Source organism: Echinops telfairi, unplaced genomic scaffold (genome assembly GCF_000313985.2).
Source record: "Echinops telfairi isolate 266 unplaced genomic scaffold, ASM31398v2 ScPeMD7_2;HRSCAF=8, whole genome shotgun sequence".
NCBI lineage: Eukaryota > Metazoa > Chordata > Mammalia > Afrosoricida > Tenrecidae > Echinops > Echinops telfairi.
Genome location: NW_022103898.1, coordinates 56,286,490 through 56,308,709, shown reverse-complemented (window position 1 = coordinate 56,308,709; position 22,220 = coordinate 56,286,490). Strand labels below are relative to the sequence as shown.

At 39.4% G+C, this 22,220-nt stretch overlaps 1 protein-coding gene across 1 annotated transcript in view; it reads left to right on the top strand.

The window, feature by feature from the left end:
* Positions 1-22,220, top strand: part of GLIPR1L2 (GLIPR1 like 2) — a gene marked incomplete at its 3' end in the record, with an annotated part of 44,563 nt that overhangs the window by 19,454 nt on the left and 2,889 nt on the right. Inside the window, exon 4 of the mRNA XM_004700781.1 lies at positions 3,461-3,546. Coding sequence (XP_004700838.1) covers positions 3,461-3,546 — 86 coding nt within the window. The remainder of the gene's footprint in view (positions 1-3,460; positions 3,547-22,220) is intronic.

Here is a 22,220-nt window from a genome sequence, read left to right as displayed (position 1 = left end):
ACTTTGGTTTGAGGATTATTCAGATGTGTCCTTAATTGTTATGTATTTGGTATTTTCCTGTATCTAAAAATAATAATAATTTGGTAGATTAAAATTGTCCATTTTAGGGAATAATATAATAATGTCTTGAATTTTAAAGGTTTCTATAAAATGTTTATATAATTGATTTCATAAAATGCTTCATGGATATTCAAATTTTATCATTTGAATTCAAATTCTGTATTTTACAAGTTATAACTCCTTTTCACTTACATTACTTTTTAATCATTTACACAGTCGCACTAGAATAGTCCACTGTACTTTGATTTCTGTCAAGTTTTCCTTAATGCATTTTGAACACTTTTACTTGCTCACTTCCTTTCTGGCTGATGCCTAGTTATGTTCCAGTTAACAGGTTAGTAAGTCCGTTATATGCTCCTCTACTATTTCGTGAATCTTTAATCTTGACTCTGTGGTTCGGCAGAAGAATGGTCTGGCAATCTGCTTCAATAAATATTCAGCCCAGAAAACCCACAGAGTCGTTTCTAGTCTAAGGCACATGGAGGTGCCATGAGTCTGAATCACCTCAACGGCGGCAGATTGCTTCTTCCTTTCTTCTTCTTCTTTTAATTAGTGAATAATAAGAATATTAGGAATGGCTCCAAATACATACATAACATTTGTTATGTATGCATGAGAAACTGACCCCATCTAGAATGAGGCTACCTCCCCTGAAGTACTTTTTTAAGATTTTTCAAATAAGGGGGAGCTATATGGCTTATGGGAACTTGTAGGAACACTATGTTTCTTGAGGGACTGGATTAGAAAATTGCATGGCCTAAGAAGAGAAGCCTGTCTTTTTCTGGGTGTTTATCCTTATAGTAGTGGACTGATATCATAACATTTATGATAAAGTTGGCATTTAAAATCACTTGTTAAATTATGGCTATTAAGTGATGGATTCTGGAGAGCAGACTCACTGGATAGAAATAAAGCTACATTCCTTACTCACTAATTTTAGCAAAATAAATTTCAAATAGAATTCCCAGGTGAATGGTAGAGAAAAGTAGACAGATTTAAGATATTTCCAGGATATATAAATAAGATCTCTGGATCATTCAGTTAAGTAATGAGAGCAAAGAAATGAACTGGGACAGAGAATGGATAAAGAAACTCTGGAACATACGCACAGTGGACTACTGTGCATCTCTAACAAACAATGGTGAAACAACAAAACGCCCATGACACGGATGGACCTAGAAACCAGTGTGCTGAGTGAAGTTAGCCGGTCACAACAGGACAAATACTGTATGAGTCCACTACTATAAGGATAAACACCCAGAGAAAAACATGCAACCTTCTAATCCAGTCCCTCAAGAAACATAGTGTTCCTACCTAGTTCCCATAAGTCATATAGCGCCCCCTTATTTGAAAAATCTTAAAAAGTACTTCAGGGGAGGTAGCCTGGTCCTAGATGGGGTCAGTTTCTCATGGTGTGGGGACAGGGCAAACACCCCCAATTCCTCCCATAGAACAGTCATCCCAAGTCAGCATACAGTCCTACGAGGGTAATTAGTGAGCCTTACTGTGAACTCACACTAAGAGGAGGGGGCAGACGTCTGTATCAGAGAAGGTGATTATACACTTATGCTTGCGGATAAACTCAATAGGGCAACCTACCATTGGGGAAAATACTTAACATTATTTATATAGTCCCCAAGGGGAGTATACGCCTGATATTATGTTCCTAATTGGATAATTTTGACCTATTTTACATTCAGCCATTGGTGACCCAGCCATCGTGCTATAGAAAACAGGGCCATTACTCTCCTTTTGAAACACACATACCCTTCATAACTCATACCAGAAGGACCCGAATTGGAAACCCCACTAAGTGAACTGGATTTTACCTGAAACTCACTTGCAGATTTAAGTAACTGAAATACTCCCTTGGACGTAAAGCTGAAATCCCAAGTGGGTGAAGAAACAGATGACCACTATTTCAAGGTTAGGGACTCGGTGGACTTTGGATTTTGATTTAGTTCTGATCTCTTGCTTTGAGGGTGCCTAACAAATTGTGACTTAGGATCGACATCTATTTGTTGTTTTCATACTCTGCCTTTTAGGACGTGTGCTAGTCTAGTGGGCATGGTGAGCGTTACTGAATGTCTTGCCGTACCTCCCCCCACTCAAGGTTTGTGTAATTGGTCACTTACGTTTTGGACCTATATACAAGAATAATTCATGGGTGTGGTCTAAAAAGATGTCCTGTAGATGGAGATTTCCTTTTCTTAACAGTGTTTCATATGCTCTACCACTGACAAAATTAATGATACTACCAATGGGAATTATCTCATGCCCCATGAGGATGATTTTTAATGTACTCCAAGAAAAGTAAATATGTGTCTCAAACAAACCAGGGCCGTTCTGTCTTTCTCCACTTGGTCTTGGCACTATCTTCGGTCCTTCCATCGATAAGAAAATGTGTCTTCTCGGCAGTTTACTTCCTTTGATGCTGGAGTGGGATGTGTGGAAATTGTCTCTACCTCTCCTTTGTGTTACAGTTTCTGTAAAGTGCCTACCTCACCGCCTCTTCTCCCTTTGTAATCCTGTCTACCGAACACATCAATTTTGTAGAATCGTGTTTTCATTTGTTTGCTTGATTATACTTTTTCTCCCGTTGAGACCTCAAAATAATTGATGCACTTTGGTAGCTTTGACCAGAGACATTTCAGGGTTTTGTAAACTCTTCAGATAATCAAGATTCCATTTCATTTTTTTTAATCATTTTATTAGGGGCTCATACAACTCTTAGCACAATCCATACATATATCAATTGTGTAAAGCACATTTGTACATTCATTGCCCTCATCAATCTCAAAACATTTGCTCTCCACCTAAGCCCCTGGCATCAGCTCCTAATTTTTCCCCTCTCTCCCTGTTCCCCCCTCCCTCATGAACCCTTGATAGTTTATAAATTATTTTGTCATATCTTGCCCTGTCTGACACCTCTCTTCACCCACTTTTCTGTTGTCCATCCCCCAGGGAGGAGGTCACATGTAGATCCTTGTAATCGGTTCCCCCTTTCCAACCCACCCTCCCTCCACCCTCCTTGTATCGCCACCAAGATTCCATTTCTACAGAGCTTTTTAATACATTTATACCTACTAGAAATTATTTATAAAACAATTGTGACATCACTCTATTAAAGAGTACATTTTGCACACACAAAAAAGAGTAAGTTTTGCTATAAACTGAGATGAAAGATGTTAAGCCCACTCTTGTTGAAGTGATGCAGCCTGCTTTCTGAAAGGGGAGGCATGCATCCAACCTCAGTACTTCTCTGGGTTCATGTTCAGTACTTCTCTGGGTTCATGGGTTCATAGATCACTTTATGGACCTAGTTAAAAATAACGGTGCTGTTTATATCATATGTAAAGTTGATCATTTTTCCTCCTTAACTGTTTTTGCTGTTTTGCAGAGGAACTCTGAGGAGAAGGCCTTATAACAAGGGACTGTTTTGTTCTGAGTGTGGCAGCGCTGACACCTGCACAGACTACTTATGCAGTAAGATCATGGAAAACTTAAATGTGGAAAAGGAGAAAAAGACGTACATAGGACAAAAAATGAAGTCGTTGAATGTTAGGCTTTTATTGCTGCGATAATACTGTTCCTTTGGTCAACATGATTATATATTATATTATCAATCCAGGTTTGAAACAGAATCATCTTTAGAGTTTTTTGAAACTCCACATTCTCTTCTACCTTTGCTTCCCCTATTCTTTTTTTTAATTAAAAATATTTTTATTAATCGGGATTAATACATATATCAGATCATTGCACAGTTCAATCACATCCAGCAGAATTGTATATTTGCCACCACAATCAGTTTCTAAACATTTTCTCAGTGTCAGAAGAATGAGAACAGTGTTGCTCTGCAAAAAGGAACACAGTTAACACTGGGTGAGTGAGAACTGTCTGAGAAGGACTGATCCAAAAGATGAGGTGTGCCAACAATTACCTTAAAAAAAAAGTAAACCAGCAAATGTTAAATCCTTCCCTTTTAGTTTTCTACCACAGAAAAGACTTCAAATCACCAAAATATTCGGCAAGAGGAAAACGTTTGAATTAATTTTCTTTTTGTTTTATCAAATGTAAGTGCCTACAATCCCAAAGTATGTCTAACATATACAGTGCTTAGAAACGTGTGATCAAGGGTAAAGTCAAGCAGTAAATGGGGTCATCTTATGCTTTTACTCATATGCCACTTTTATAGTCAGCCCACTACATCTCTCTCCTTGTTTCACAAATTGTGTTGCAAAGTCCTGGTCTCAAAATCATTGCTTTGGTTCTTCCTCCTCCACAAAAATGTAGTCCTAAAATCATTATCTGGGTCAGAACTGCCACACAGAGGGAAAGCAGTACTGTATGTTGAAAAGAGAGGGCTCAGAAGGAATCCACATGCGATGCATCGGGCAGAGGAAGATACCCTAAACAGGGCGAGCACCATGTCCACATGTGTTGCAGCGTCAGAGCCCTTGTGGAGTGGACTTTGTGTCTAGCATGAAGTCAAGCTTCAAGTATCAGCCCTGGAACAGGATAGGAGCAGATATTCGGGGGTGGGGGCGGGGGGCATGGCCTCTGACTTCAAGCAAGTTGAGGAAATCATCAGCATGGAGTGGGAGGAGAAATTCCAATTTAACTAGCCAACCTATATTCTTTATTCACCAAATCCAGAAACACTAATACCTGCCGTAGAGTGTCAGGGCCTATGCCAGGTGAGGAGGGTGCCCACGATGGGGAAGGGTTGAGGCAGTGAGTGATGGGAGATTGGTAGTATGATGGGGGAATTGATCCAATAAGTAAAAAGATTAAGGATAATAGAAGCCAGTTTTCCCACAAATAAATAGCAGATAGAGTTATAATTAGGTTAAGATAGAAAATTATCGTACACTTTGTGACATTGGATTGGAAGTAGACGAATTCATGTGAATGTATGGATTTCAGTCAATATACACAGGTGTAGAAAAGAACAGCTGTGCGTATATGTGTTCTGCAAGGGCCTTGGAGCTGCCCCACCCCCCAAAAGGAGTGAGCACAACTAAGACCCAGATCTTGATTTCTCACTATTGTTCTCCACTAAGAGGAATCAGGACTAATTGGACAAAAGCCTGATCCCAGGGCTGGAGCAGGGAAACTACACGCTGAACCCAGGACATCTTGTTTTGTATGTAGAAACAAAGAAATGTTCAAACAGTCATGCGATACTGTTGCACAGAAAAAGACACAGAAGCTCTCTTAAAAGACCCTCAGTGGCTAAATTTGGAACACTCTGAGCATCAAAATAATACAAATAGTATTAGCTAAAATAGGAAACTTAATTTATGCTCCTAAAAATTACTAAAGGAATGAATTGGAGAGTCTGAGGAACAGTGTATTTACCTACATTCAAAACAACTCGCCATTAACATACTAACGAATTACTCAGGGGAAAGGGGCACTTTCACGTTGGAGGAGTCTGGCAGATGATATTTTAATCAAGTAAGCAAAGTGAAGATCATCAGAGACGGAACAGATCAAAACCATGAGCTACCTGAGAATATGCAATGAGAAGACAGTATTACTTCTGTGCATCTCTACCAAAGATACGTTAGTTCATCCAAACAGAAGCATAATACCAATCCAAGGTGAAGATTTGTTTTAAAGAAAGAATTTGTCTATTAAATTAATTGTCCTACTATCTTATAAAACATCAAGATCATGACAGTCAAAAAGAATGAGCTATCCTAGGTTGAAGGAAATTAAGAGACATGAAAACTAAATGAATTGTGTGATTCAGAACCGACTCCATTTACCATATAAGCTGTTATTATGAGTACAATTGGCACAAATGGAACAGTCTAAGGATAAATGATAGAAACAGATGAATATTAATTTCCTGATGTCGTGGTTGGATTGTGGGTTTTGAGGAGCCCTCATAGGTCAGGGGTTCGAGTGTCTGGCTGCTAAGAGGTTGCCAGTTAGAAATATACTAGCTACTCCATGGGGGAAGAAATTCAACAGTCTGTGGGCCAGTTCTGCTCTGTCTGGGGGACTGTCTGGGGGGTTTCTGTGAGATGGAATCCACTCAGTGCACTGTTTTGTCATCGTGGCTATTGTTGGAGAATGACCTTGTTCCACAGGAGAACAACCTGTCATGACGAGGCAGCTGGCTGGCAACTATCAAAGAGTTCAAAAGTAAAGTCTCTTCTATATTCAACAGTTTTGTATGCTGTTGATTGTTTCAAACGTTTTAAATTCATTAGGAACATATGTCAGGGAAATATGTGTAAAACAACTTAATTAATATTAAACGCAATATTAGAAAGTCTTGAAGACTAATTTGATAGGATGGCAAGATAAAAAGAGAGACTAAGATACCTCTAGTTTGGGGGATAGATTGACCAATGGTACAATTTCATATGACTGATGGTGAATTCAGTTTTGAACATTAATACTTTTATTTTATTTTTTCATTTCAATTATGTATTGGGAAAAGGTTTAGTAAGCAAACCAATGTCTCATTCACCAATTCATACATATTTTGTTTTGTGCTCACTGATTGCATTCCCTAATATTACAGTAAAATGTGCAAAGATTTAGAAATGGAAAACCAAAGGGAAGAATACACTCACATCTTAAACAGAAAGAACTGAAGAATAAATTAATGCCTCAAGTTTCAATCTTAAAAGATCTTATGAGCAAAATATCAAATGATGCAGCGAGTATCAAAAGATGATGGAAAGAATACAGTTACTGTACCAAAAAGAACTGGTTGGTATTCTACCATTTCAGGAGGTAACCTATGAGCAAGAACCACTGGTGCTGAAGGAAAAGGTTAAAGCTGAACTGAAAACATTAGTAAAAAGGCTTCAGGAATTGATGGAATACAAACAAATGTTTCAACAAGGTGGTAAAGCACTGGAAGCACTCATTTTTTAATGCAAAGAAATTTGGAGGACAATAACTTGGTCAATGGATTGGAAGAGATCCATATTTATTCCCATTTCAAAGAAAGGTGACCCAACAGAATGCTGCAATTATAGAACAATATCATCGATATCACATATAAGTAAACTTTTTCTGAATATCATCCAAGAAACTTTGCAGCAGTACATTGAAAGGGAGCTGCCAGAGGTTCGGGCCAGATTCAGAAGAGGTCATGGAACAAAGAATTCATGGCTGATGTCAGATGTATCTTGGCTGAAAGCAGGGAATATGTTTACTTTTGTTTTATTGACTATGCCAAAGCATTCTGCTGTGTGGATAACAAACTATGGGTAAATTCTAGAACACCTAATTGTGCTCGTGTGAAATTTGTACATGGATCAAGAGGCAGTTGTTCAAGTGAAACGAGAATACTGCGTGGCTGAAAATCAAGAAAGGTGTGTGACAGAGCTGAAGCTTCTCACCATACTCATTCTATCTGTACGCTGAGCAAATCCTCAGAGAAGCTGCCTTACATGAAGAAGTGTGTGGCATCAGGATCGGAGGAAGGCTTAGGTGTGCAAACGACACAACCTTGCTTGCTGAACATGAGGAGCCCTTGAAGCACTCGCTGATAAAGACCAAGGAGCGCAGCCTTCAGTGTGGATTACGACTCAATGTGAAGAAGACCAAGATCCTCACAACTGGACCAATAGGTAAAGGTTGTTGTTCTTAGGTTCAATGAGGTGGCTCTGTCCCATAGAGACCCTAGCACAACAGAACAAAACACCGCACAGTCCTGCGCCATCCTCACAGTTGTTCCTCTGCTTGAGCCCATGGATGCAGCCACTGTGCCCATCCAGCTCCTTGGGGCCCTTCCTCTTTTTGCCACCCCTCCACTTTACCAAACATGGCCTTCTTCGGGGACTGGTCTCTCCTGACAACATGTCCAACGTATGTAAGATGAAGTCTTGTCATCCTTGTCTCTAAGGAGCACTCTGGCCTTCCTTTATCTAATTCAGATCGTTTGTCCTTTTAGAAGTACACTGTGCTTTCAGTATTCTTCTTTAGCACCACAACTTAAATGCATATATTCTTCCACCATCTTCCTTATTCAATGTCCAACTTTCACATGCATGTGATGCAATGGAGAATATCATGACTTGAATCAGGTGCACCTTCATCCTCAGAGAAACATCCTGGCTCTTCAACAGTCTATAAGAGGTCTTGCACAACAGATTTACCCAAATGCAATATGTCTTTTGATCTCTTTGACTACTGCTTCCATAAGAATTGGTTGTAGATCCAAATAAGACAAAATTGCTAACAACTTCAACTTTTTATTCATTTATCATGATGTTTTCTATTGGGCCAGTTGTGAGGATTTTGATATTCCTTACATTGAATTGTAATCCATACAGAAGGGTACAATTCTTGATAAATAGATAATTAATATAATTCTAAATGGAGAAAATATCAAAATTGTCAAGGATTCCATCTTGCTTGGATCCACAATCAATGCTGATGTAAGCAGCAGTCAAAAGGGAAAAAGACAAGTTACTTTAGTGAAATCTGCTGCACAAGACCTCGTGAGTATTGATGAGCGAGGTTGTTACTTTGAGGACTAAGGTGCACCTGAACCAAACCTTGGTATTTTCAGTTACCTCATCTGCATATGAAAGTTGGACAGTGAATAAGAAGACTGAGGAGGATTGATGTATTTGAATTGTGCTGCTGAAGAAGAATATTGAAAGTACCATCGACTACTAACAGTGTGGCCAGACAGCTCTTTAGAGGTGAGGATGGTCTCAAGGATGGTGAGACTTCCTCTGACACCCTTTGGACACGTTGTCAGGCAAGACCAGTCCCTGGAGAAGGACATCATGTTTGGTAAAGTAGAGAGGCAGGCAGAGAAAAAAGAGAAAGACCCTCAAGGAGATGGACTGACACAGTGGCTGGAACCAGGGGCTCAAGCACAGGAACAATTGTGAGGATGGTGCCGGACTGGGTGGTGTTTTGTTCTGTTGTGCATAAGGTTGTTATGGGTCAGAACTGACTGAATGGCACCTAACTACAACCACAGAATTTTCTGGTTCCATTTCTGCTCTTTTCCTAACCCTTTGTGCCTTCTGAAGTTTATCCTTGGGAAAATGCTGCCCTTTTGATCATAAACAATTCATTATTCTGAGGTGCTTGTGGTACTCTCAGGGATGCTTTTCTTCGGATCTTGCTTCTCCATAGAGACAGACTCACCTTACAGAAGTGGAAGTAAGCTTTTGTGAATGAAAGCAAAGTCTTTGATAGTACATGCTCACAGATAGGAACGGACCATCTCTGGAGAGCATGGAGAGACACACGGAGATGCAAGAAATTGGGGATGGTGGAAGCAAAAACAACCGTGTGAGGATGTGCCTACACTTTATATATCCTCCCTTCCTGACTGGTCTCCTCCCACATCGACTGGGAAGACGTGGTTGCGTGTGTTGGTGAACCCAGTGGATGTGAAGAGTGCGTATGACAAGTAATTTAACTGTCATGCATGCTCAGGCTTTGAGAAGGCACGCATTAAGTATGCGTGTGACTTACTGGTCCTTACAAATGCATGTCTAAGTTTTAAGTGGGTATAACTGGCCCTTACTCTGCATGTATTTTCTCATAGGCCGTTAGCATGTGCCTGATCTCTTAGGAAGGTCCCTTTTATTTACGGGTTCAGCTTGCTATTCCTTGCTGATTGGTGGAATCAATCCTTTCCCCCTAAGCTTCCTGCCTATTACATGTACTTCCCTAATGTTATTGTTCACCTGATAGGTCTGTTTATTGCTTGGCTAAAATTGGGTTTTGGGGCTGAGGTCTGTGACTATGGGCGTTGGGGTTGGGGGGAATGGGAGAGTCCATTATTCTGTATCTCACCAGTCAGCTGGTAGGTTTTTATAATTGTAGTTTTAATCACTTTTTTTCTCCCATTATATCCAGATTATTCTGATATGATCTCTTACCTAGTTGTCGGTAGTGGTCGTCAGGCACCACCACCTCTTCTAGTTTGGGCCTTCAAGGCTGAGATTCCTGTGGTCCCTTAGTCCATTGAACTAATTGTGTCCATTTTCTTCACTTGGTTTTCCTCCTGGAAGGGAGAAACCAATTGTTTCTTCAATCACCTCCAATCACCATTCACAAGCTTTTAATACTCCCCACTAGTCATAAGAGTAGAATGCGGAGCATTGTCTTCGTGGACTAAGTTATTTAGATGCAAGGGGGAAAAGTATTTAGCAAAAGAGTAATCAAGTGAGCAATAGAGAGCAGAACGTTTTCATCGAGAACTAATCTGAGGATGTGGAGATCAATGGGGATATGAACGTTTCAGAAAAATGGTAGGATTAGCAACCAGATTTCCATAGGTTGAAAGTTAATGAACAACAATGAGAAATTTTAGGGACATATGCATCTGCAAGAGAAAAAAAAAAGCTTCTAACTCCCCACTAAATACCAATAAAGAAATTATTACTTAACATAAATTTATTAAGTAATGCCCAAGGATCCCTGGTAATATAGTGGATTACATGTTGGACTACTAACTAATAAGATAGCAGTTCAAAACCACCAGCTGCTCCTTGGGGGAAAGATGAAGCTTTCTATGATTTATAGTCTCTACTTTCCCTCGTGATGAGAACCCTGAAGAAATGAGCGCTAAGGCAAAATGTGGAGAAGAAATCAAATGATGTCTGGCTATGAGAAAGAATAGTATCTGAGGGCTTAAAGTCTTAAGGCCAAGCAGCCATCTAAGTGGGATGTCAGTTAAGACCATCCAGAAGAAACACACCAGCCTGTGTGTTTCAAGGATTGTAAATAATGAAACGTAAGATCAGAGGAGGGAATGGTCTCAGAGCTTAGATTATGAACACAGTTTTCAGAAGGCTATGAATGACAACGAAAGTAAAAAATACATTTGTTGCAGGGCAAATCCATTAAACTTCGGGTCGTTACTAGCCTGCTATCAGAGTGCATTAGAAAGTGGGTTATTCCAGATGGAGTTATATTAAAATTTAACACCTTATCATTGATCTCCCTTTTAATTCATTTTCAATTTCTTCTACTTTTTAATATTTTCTGATTTCTTTTCAATCAAGGTTTTTCTCAGCTTAGTTTTGTTGTTGACTCTCTTTTCTTTGTGTTATGTATGTTTCTCTGTATATGAAATCAGGATAGGTAAATCTTTAAAGATAGTAACTGGATTACTAGTTTCTTAGGGTATAGCAAGGGAGGTTGGGGAAATGATGAGCTAATAAGTATACAAAAGAAGAAAATGCTCTATCAGTGATTGTGGTGATATGTTTGAACTATTGAATTAGGATATATGAATTGTATGTCAGTAAAACCATGTAAAAACACACACACACATAATAAAGAAAAAGAGTTACCATCTCAGAACCCACGGGAGCAGCTCTAGTCTGTCCTATAAAGTCACGATGAGTTGGAACAGACTCTAGGCAGTAGGTTTATGACAAACATGGCACCATGAAACGGGAATAAAATGAGACCTACTTCCTGCCCTCTTTTAATAGTTTCCTAGGCATTTAAAATAAGCCTGTAGATATTTAAAATAAGCAAAGCATAAGACTATTAATTAAAATTTTAAGTTTATTTAAATATTTCAAACTAAAGTTCATATATATTAGTCGTGTTTGGTAATGTTGAGAAGGCTCTGACTTAGAGCAACTCTGTCTAAAATAGAACCCCGTCCTGTCCTCGATATATGTCAGCCATTGCGGTCACTGAGCCTGTTGTTGCAGCTATGGGGTTGATCTATCTCATTTAGGGTCTTCCCTTTTTCTCTGATCGTCTCCTTTAACAAGCATGATGTCCTTCTCGGGAAACTGGTTCCTCCCGATAATACGCCCAGTAAGACTGATGAAGTCTCCTCATCTTCACTTCCATGTAGAAGTCTGGCAGTTATTTCTCCCAAGAAAGAATTTTGTTGTTCTAACAGCCTATGGTATAGCCGATATTCTTGACACAATAATTCAAATTCATCAATTTTTTTTCAATCTTTAATATTCATTGTTTAGCTTTCACATGCATATGAGCTGACTCAAAAATACTATAGCTTGGGCTAGACACACTTCAGTTTGAAAGGTGACAGTTTTACTTTGTAAAACACTTTGAAGAGGTGTTTTGCATCAGATTTGCCCACTACAGTACAGCATTTGATTTCTACACTGCTGCTTCCATGGAAATGAATTGTAGATCCAAGTGAAATGAAATCCTCGACCAGTTCCATATCCTCTGTTTATCATAAAGTTGCTTATTTTTCCAGTTGAGAGGGTTTTTGCTTTCTTGATATCAAAGTGTAATACCAAAGACTTTCCTCTTTGTCAGCAAGTTCTTTGTCTTCACTTTTAGCAAGCAAGTTGTATCATTTGCATATTGCAGGTTGTTAATGCGTCTTCCCCAAATCCTTGTACTCCATTGTTCTTCATATAGTTCCGTTTCTAAGATTATTTGCTCAGCATACAGATTGAACAAGGATAGCAAGAAGATACAGCCTTGACACATATCTTTCTTTTATTTTAAACCCTGAAGTACCCCTTGGTTTGTTCTAATGCCTCTTGGGCTATGTACAGGTTCTGCATAAACATTTTGAAATGTTCTGGATGTTATCCATGAATTTTTGTGGTCTGTACAAATTCCTTTTCCTAGTAAATCACGGATAAACATCTTTCTGGTATTCTCTGCTTCCAGCCAAGGTCCATGTCTATTAGCAGATAGTCCTTTTGTCGTGTATCGGCTCAGTCAGATTGAGTTTCTTCTTGCTCCTGCTCAAGGCACTTCTGCAACCACTTAAAAAATTATGGCCAGCAACATTTGACTTGCTTTTGATAGTAATGATATTACTTAATGTGGTAGTTACATAATTTCATATCAACTTGATAAATAGAAGGAAAGGGTGGAGTTTAGCCTGTCAATCAGGTCACAGCTGATGCCTGATGCCTCCTTGTGGGTATGGCTTTCTTATGAGGACTTTGGAATTTCCTCTCTTCCTCCCTGGAGGTAGGACACAGTCTCTCTCTGCTTCATATTCCTGTTGACAAGCCACATGGAGCCACGCTTTTAGCAGCCAAAGTCCTGGAAACGCATCCACTACCACTGGATCCACAAGACTTTTCACCTCCCAGCCTGTGATCTTCCTGCAATCGGCATCATTGCATGTGTTGTGTGACGGTGAAGAGGAATTTATAGAGTACTAAAGGACATATGGGCTACTATCTGACATGTGGACTTGATCTGGGCTGGGCTGGGATGTTTTCTTAATATACCATTACTCTTTGATATAAACCTCTCACACATATATGAAAGTCAATGAATTTGTTTCTCTAGTCAACCCAATCTAACACACTTGATAATTCCCACATTCCATACAATCGCTTTTCTTTAAAATAGGCGATATATGGATCCTTTCCTATCAGTTATTTAGGTAGCTGTCTTCCAAATTTCTTGGCATAGACTACTGAATAATTCCAGAATTGCATGTTTCCTGAAACATCTTAATTAGTATTTTTGCCATTCATGGAGCATCATTTTTCAACAAAGCCTTCTGTGCCACTTAGACTTCTTTCAGTGGTATCAGTTCTGGATCATAGGCAACCTCCTGAAATGGAGTGAATGTTGATCAATTATTTTTGGCACAGTGACTCTATATTACTGGCAACTTCTTTGGATGCTTCCTGCAATTTTTCAATATTTTACCCACAACACTCAAACCCACCACCATGGAGGTGATTCCCACTCATTGCAACTCCATGGGACAGGGTAGAACTGCCCGTGTCAGTTTCTGAGGCAATGTCTTTACAGGAGTAGAAAGTCTCGTCTCTCTCCTGGTACTGACTGGTCACTTCAAACTGCTGATCTTGTAATTCGCAGCTACTGCGTAACCCACCATACCCATAGAATCCTTCAGTATTGACACTTGAGGCATGAATATTTTCTAAGTCCGGGTCTTTGCACGTTTCATTATTTTTTATTTGTCTTTTCAAGTGACCCTCTGAAATCTTCTGTTCAGCTCTTTTACTTCATAATTCTTCTCTTTAACTACTCAAAAAATAAGCTTCAAGGTCTTTCTCTTCTGACATCCATTTTGGTCTGTTTTTACTCTGTCATTTTAATGACTTTTTATTTTCTTCTTTCCATTGCTGTCATCCCACAACTCACTTGGTTTTCAGTCATTAGCATTACACATGCCAAATCTATTCGTGAGATGGTCTGTAGACTCCAGCGGGATACACTTAGGGCCATACTCTGGCGCTTGCATGCTCGTTTTAACTTTCTACAGTTTCAACTTGAAACTGAATATTGAACTTGAGCAGCTGATGGACTCTTTTCCAGTTGACATTTTCTGTTTGATGATACTGAGTTACTCTACGGTCTCTTTCAACAAATGTAGTCAATTTGATTCCTAGCAACTGTTGAAAAATATATACATATATATATATGCTCCCATTTCCCCATTTCCCCCGCTCACATTTGTACAACCTACTTGTTTATCCAATCATCTACTCATCGAGCACATGTATCTCAAGACTGTATATATAACAGTATTTCCTATGTTGCCTTGAACTCTTGCCAACCTCTCCTTCTTTCTTCATTTTTTGCCAACCTCCCTCTCTTGGATATTGCCTTCCCCTTCACCCAAGTGAACACTGCTTTCCCCTTATTAACTTTCCCTCCACTGCTTTCCATCCCATCTCTGGTCACCACCAAAATGTGTGTGTATGTGTGTGAAACTCTTTTCTTGACTATTTTGAATAGGGATCTTGTACATTTATCCTTTTGTGATTGACTAATTTTACTCAGTATAATGTCCTCTAGGCTTATCCATGCTATTAGATGTTAAGTACCCAGTCTTCCAGTGATGAATATTTAGATAATTTCCAACATTAAGAATAGTAGTGCCTCTGGATTGCTTCAAACTAACAAGCTACTGACTAGAATAACACTTGAATATGTGTGCCGTGCACACACTCCTAGAATTATATGCTGTTGTTAAGTGTTGTTGACTCTGTTCTGTCTCATAGCAATTGTGTGTAGAGCAGAACAGACCTTGGCCGGCCCTTCAGCATCCTCACAATCATTGCTGTAGTTAAGCAATTAGGAAGCCACTGTGTCAATCCTTTTTTTTTTAAGTATTCTCCTATTTGAAGATTTTGTGTTTTACTAAGCATAGTGTCTCTCACGAAGAACCTGTGCATTCTGGTGACATGCTCAAAGTACATAAGATGGTGTCTTCCATGCTCGTGTCTAAGGTTGATTTGTTCATTCTTCTGTCTGCAATGTTGTTGTTAGGGGCTGTTGAGTCAGTTCCAACGATAGAACAAAACACTTCCTGGGCCATCCTCACAATTGGTTTTATGTTTAAGGCCATTGTCACAGCCACTGTGTCAATCCATCTTGTCACAGCTCTTCCTCTTTTTTGCTGCCACTCTAGTTTACCAAGTATGATGTCCTTCTCCAGTGCCTGATGTCTCCTGACAACATGGTCAAAGTACATGAGGAAAAGTCTAGCCATCCTTGCCTCTCAGGAGCATTCTGACTACACTTCTGCAGAGACAAATTTGTTTCTCCTTGTTCTGGCAGCCCAAGTCAATGATTTTGCAAAATTCTATCATGTGATCTCTGGCTTCATTTCTATCACAAAGACCATGTTTTGCAACCTTGCTCTTTTCTCTTTGTTTATGACTTTTGAATTCCAATAGCCGATAATTGTCAGTGCATCTTGATTGCATGTGTGATCAATTACAGACTGAAGACATTAGTAGAACTCTTTGATTTCTTTATCATTAGCTTTCATGATTGGTGCATACGTTTGAATAATAGGTGTATTGATGGTCTGATGTGCTCAACCCCAAACTAAGTATATACCATACTTCGTTGACAGTCTTGCTTTGAGGGTTTGATGTACATGGAGTATACATTGATTTCCTGGCAAAGTTCTCTAGCTTTTTCTTTACTCTGGATCCTGCCTCCAGTTCTCATTATCTCACCTCCAGTTCTTAGGACCTGAGCTGCTGAACTGCTATATTATCTCTTTGCCTTGGGGTTCATTATCATCTGAAGCCTCTGAGCTTGCAGCTTCACATTTTACCTGTTGGTTTTAGATTCATTGGCTTATTCAGCTCATGACCCATCAGTCTGCTGTGTGATCTGATGATTTGGGGATCATCTGCTCCTGCAGTTACAGAAGTCAGAAGTCTCTGGCCTGCTGTGACGTTGCCCCAGGAGTTGTCTGGGCTGTCACCTGAGGCAAATACCTACAAAACATGGCTGAATGTACCTAGGACACACTCTACCGTCCATTTTACTTCTAGACTTATAATTATAAGGTGCCCCTAAAGGTAAAGTATAATGTGTGACCCCAAGAAAGATATATTACACTCCAAAAGAACTGCTTGATTGTCCTTATACATTCAAACAGAAACCTGGAGGATATGTGTGAGATAATGGTACGAGAAACATAGATTAGTCTGAGTTCATTGATATGGGGTTACTAAGAAATATAGTAAACCTATAAATCAATTTGGGACCCCTGGTGGTATAGGGGTTATGAATTAGGCTGGGATCCGCAAGGTTGATAGTGGAAATGACCAGCCACCCTGCAGGAGAAAGATCCGGCTTTCTACTCATGTAACCAGTTCACAGTCTTAGAAACACCACAGGCGTCTCTCTGAGTCCACATTGATTTGATGGCAGTGGATTTTTACATCCATAAATACAAACTGTTCCTCCATCCTACTTAATTTTTAAATTCTGATTTTAACTCTATCACCTTTTGTGGGTTGTTTGTTTGGTTTTTGGTGGTGATAGTTGCTCTACATATTACAAAATTCATACTAAAAATTTCAAGTCTACTTAGAATCTTTATTTTAACCACTTTAACTGGAATGGAAAACCCTTACTACTACATAAACAATAACATTAGCTATTGAGTCAGTTCTGTCTCATAGTGACCCCATCTTGGGTTTCTGAAGTTGTAAATCTTACCAGGAGTAGATCGCCTCATTTGGGGGACTACAACCCAACATGTAAGCACTACACCACCAGAGCTCCAACTACTATGCAGTGTATGTTTCCTGGTGGTGTAGTGGTTACACACTGGGCTGTGAGCCACATGCTGAGCAATGGAAACCACGAGCAGCTCCGCGGGAGAAAGACTGAACTTTCTACTCCTGTAAACACAGTTGGGGTCCATTGAGTTCATTCTGACTCAGAGCGATCCCAGAGCTTTCAACAGCTGTTTTCTGTCTTGAGGAAGTAAACTGTCAGGTCTTCCTCTAAGATCCCTCTGGTAGGTCTCGGCTAGGTGTGTTGTCCTCTTCTGCCACTCAAGGGCTCCATAGATCCCTGGACCCGTTCCCCATACAAATAGCTCATGTGTTTATGGGTATCTTTCATATTACATCTATACATACTGAAAATGGCATGCATGTTATACTTTTTGTTTTAAAACCTTAAATGTAGTCTGAAGAACTCAAAAGGATAAGAATAGCCTACGATATTTACCCAGATAATCTATCATCCATCCTGCGGCTCTTCCTTCCTTCTTCCTTCCTGTATCATTTACTTTCTATTTAATTTCTGGTTCTTTAGATCTGTGGGTCAAAATTTCCTCAAGAGTTCCTTCATTGGAAGATGTCTTTTACTTGCTTTTATCTGTGATGGATATAATGCTGGGCATAGATTACTAGGATGTTTTTCTTTATAAATATTTTCTTCCAGCATGATACAAGTATTGTACTACTTTTTTCCAGTAGCTGTGATTTCTAAGAAACCCTGTTTAACTCTCTGTTCCTCTATAGCCATAGTCATGTTCTGCTGAATTCTAATTCATTTTCTTTCATTATCAGCAGTTTTATTATGATGTGTTTGAGCATGGATTTCTTTGGGCTTATATTGTTTGATATTTACTCAGCTACTTGAAATGATAGATTTGCCCATGTTGGGACGTTGTCAGCCTTGATGTCTTCAAATGATTTTTCCAGCATCACATTCTCTTTTTATTCTGAGATTCTGATGATATAAGGGTTAGTACTTTTTTTGTTGTCCCACAAGTTCTGTGAGACTCTCTTCATGAAAAAATAAATAAATAAACTAATCTTTTACTCCTTTCTGTTCAGACTGAACAACTTCTACTGATCTAACTTCCAGTTTATTCTTTCTCCAATCATTTTAAAGTTGCTACTAAGTCTTCCCAGTGAGTTTTCTTGTTTTGTTTTAGAAATTTTATTTTTTCAGTTCTAAAATTTCATGTGATCCTTTATATCTTCTATTTTCTTGCTAATTCTATCTTAACTTTTATTTCAAAGTATTCATGATTGTGCAAGCATTTTTATAATAGCTGTTTTTAAGTCTTTGATTAGTGACTGCCAATTGTCTTTTTCCACTTGAGTTGAGGACTTTGTGGCTGTTCCTGAGGTTTTAAATCCTTACAGGAGTAGAAAGCCTCATCTTTCTCCTGTGGTGTGCCTGGTGGGTTTGAACTGCTGACCTTGCATTTAGAAGGCCAAGGCTTACCAGCAGTACCACCAGGGCTTCTTTGGATCTGATTCCAAATACAAAACTAAACTCACTGCCATTTAGTCCATTTCAACTCAGGTGACCTTACAGGACAGGGTAGAACTGCCTCTGGGTTCCCGAGATCACAGGAAGGGAGAAGTGCCTGGTTGTTTCTTACTACTGACCTTGCAGTTAGCTGCCCGAGGTGTAACCACTGAGCAACCAGGGCTCCTTTGATCTTATTGGGATCTTTTACATATGTATGACTTTTATAGATCTTCTGTATATGTAATTCCTTTTTGTATCTTTGATTTTTGAGAATTGTTTATATTGAGTCTCAGTGTGGGTCTCATTGGATTTACCCTACCTGAAGTTCGCTGAGATTTGGGGTTTTTAGATTTATATCCTACATCAAAATTGAAATTTTTCTTTCCAATAATGAATTCTTCAAATATCTCTTCTGTCATCGCTTCTCGGCCTTTTGGCTAAGATCAAGTGCAAATATCTCTTCTGTCTTTGTATCTCTTCCCCTTCTGGGACGTTCATGATGTGAACAGCACATTGGGTGTGTGATGATGCCTATCATAGACTTTGCTCACATTTCTGCATTCTTTTTGCCATTCACATCCAACACTTTAGACTGATAATCCTCTAGTTCTCGGGATCTTTTTTCTAACTGCTCAAATCTGCTGTTATTTCTTTTCTTTTTTCCTTTTTTAAAAAAAGCAGGTACTGTGCTGTTATAAAGGAACTCTGATAGCCCCGTGTTGGTCAGTGGTTCAAAACCACCAGTTACTCCTGGGGAAAGATGAGCCTCCATGTACTCCTATAAAAAATTCCAGACTCCGAAGCCCACAGGGGCAGGTCTATTTTATTGTCTAGGGTCTCCATGAGTCAGAATTCAGTTGATGGCAATGAGTTTGAGTTTGACCTATGTTGTTCAGCTCCAACAGTACTTTTGTTTTGTTTTGTTTTTAAATAGTGTCTATCTCATTATTAATGCTTATTTTGTTTGCATATTTTTTCCTGATTTCCTTTAGGACTTTATCTGAAGTTCTATGAGTCTTTTCAATATTATTGTTTTGATATCTTCTTGTCTGTCTATTATTATCGTGGTTTCCAAACGGTGACTTCTCTTCTTTGTCCTGTTCTTTTAAATAAAGTAGCATCTCTAGTTTCTTTGTATGCTTTGTAACACTTTTCTTGAATCAAGGCCTTGTAATATTATCGTGCGGAGTATGTCTATGACTTTCCAAGCCACCTGCAGTCATCGCTCGTCGTCCTATCCCCACTCCATGGAGTCTCCAAATCAGGCTAACCAAAGGTGTCAGTCTTTCAGGTAGCTCCTATAGAAAGCAAAACAGTCAACACTGGACAGTCCACCAGCAAAGGCGGCTCTGCTTATTCCAGAGCCAGGTCCTTTCTGTGCGACCTCAGACTGTGGCCCATCTATTGCTGCCTCAGACTCACCTGCTACTGCTGCTTAACCAGGATGGGATAGGTGAACATAATAGCCAAGAAGCAAACAAGTAAGTAAACAAAGCCCACTATTTAAAAGAGGCATTGGCATTTCAGTGGTAGAACTGGTAAAATGTTCACCTCCCATGGGGGTGACCAGGCTTAACTTCTGGTCACTCTATCTTATGTACCACCACTCATTTTCAGTAGAGGCTTGTGTGTCATTGTCATCTGAATACATTCCAGGAGAGATTCCAAATGTAGAAGAACAGGGAAGAAAGGCCTGGTTATCTACTTCTAAAAATTATCAAGTAACAGCCTTATGAATCACAGTGCTCTTATCTGGCATAGAAGGTGGGGATAGTGCAGGACTGGGCCGTCTTTCATCCCATGTGCATGGGTTACCACAAGTTAACAGTGGCAGCTGACAACTATTTTAACGTCTTTTCCTTGTTTCTGTATGGCTTTAGTTGCTACAACCCTCTACTAGCTTCTTAGAGTTGTTATTGAGTTCAGCTTACAGATTTCTAGTTGCTTTCCTTGGGGGATCTTGAATTGACACTGGGGTCATGGACCTGCTCATGCTACTATCTCTGACCTCTATGGAAGATCAACTCATAAATAGTGAAATAAGTGACCTCTACATTTCCCTTCTTATAAGTCTATGAGAAACCAGAAGCAGACCAAGAAATAAAGAAAAGCTCTATTTCACTAAAATTAGGAGTCATTTACCACCCAGGACAAAATATATGTAAACCAGAAGGAACCAAATCAACTGCTATTCAATCAGTTCCAACTGACCCTATACATAAAGGCAACCAACTTCAGAAAAGCTACAAATATCTAGCGGCATTTTTCAAAGCCTATAGAACTAAATGTCCCAACGGAAATGGCAAATCCTGAGAGACAAGGACAGCAATTCTTCGTTTGAGACAATTGGAACAGAATGCCCCAACTGGAATCAGGAACCCCTCAGCAGCTCTCCCACAAGGCAAATAAGAGCTGTCGCCCTAATGGAAAATAACCTTGAAAAGGACACATTTGTAGTCAGAGAACTGACCCGAGTCAAACATTTGGACAGTATTGCAACTGCCAATCATTCTCAACTAGAGAGAAGTGAAATCTAAAAATGAACTTATACAAATAATCTTGTGAGAAGAAAATGTATTATAATGAACTAGGAAGAATTACAATTAATCTAGAGATTGACTTGGCTCCTCTCCTTCACAATGGTGTGCAAATACCTGGTCAGAGAAAAATGTTTTTGCTCAGAGATGAAGAACGTAGCAAGAAAATTCTGAAGTGACCTTTAGTGAATTCTAATTTCTGTATTCCAGCACTGGTGTAATCAATTTCCTCCCCAAGTGTGTAAATCATAGCTGTGCCTTGCTTCTAATACATAGAATGCAACAAAGGTAACATACCACCACTCTGGTGATTAGATTACACTATTAGAGAAGGTAATGGAATGACACACCTGTGACTTTGTTGTGTGACTCAGTCTTGCTAGCAGACTCACTCTGGGTCTTTTAAGAAGCCAGCACTCTACTCTGAACTGCCTATGAGGATGGCCACCTAGCACGAATTGCAAGTGGTTTCTTGGAGCTGAGAATTGTTCCAGGTTGAAAGCCACCAGGAAACTGCTGTGCTAAGTCCTACATCCACAGAGAAATGAATTCTCCCAGCAACCCACAGACTTGCCACCGACGCTTCCTTATTTGAGCATTCAGATGACTCTTTGGTTTCATCTGGCGAACCTCGAAACAAAGAGCCCAGTTAAGCCAGGCAGCCCGGCCCATCAAAACCTGTGAGATAATAAGTGTGGCTGGTTAAAGTTGTCAAGTTTGTGATGACTTAAAATAATTGAAAGTCCCCCCACCCAAACAGAACTGAAATAAACAGAAAACAAAATGAAAGCTATAAAAATGTAGAGGCATCAGAAAACATAGCACAAGAAATGAATACTAACAATTTTTAGAATACTGGTACATTGTCTGCACAAAGAACTTCAAGGAAAAGAGAAATACAAACAGCAAACGTAAACTGGTCACAGAAGAATGTTGCCCTGGAACAGGTAGAAAATTAGAACAATACAGATTATCCAATTCAGAAAATCTTAATGAAGCATGTGAGTACAAGAGAGCAAAGCAAAGAAGACAAGGCCCCGAGGGACGCGCGAAAGAGAGAGTTAAACACACAGCCGTGAAGGTTGCTTTGGAGGCAGCCAGAGAAACTATTGTTGTTTGAAAACAATAAGGAGTATAGAAGTCAGGTCC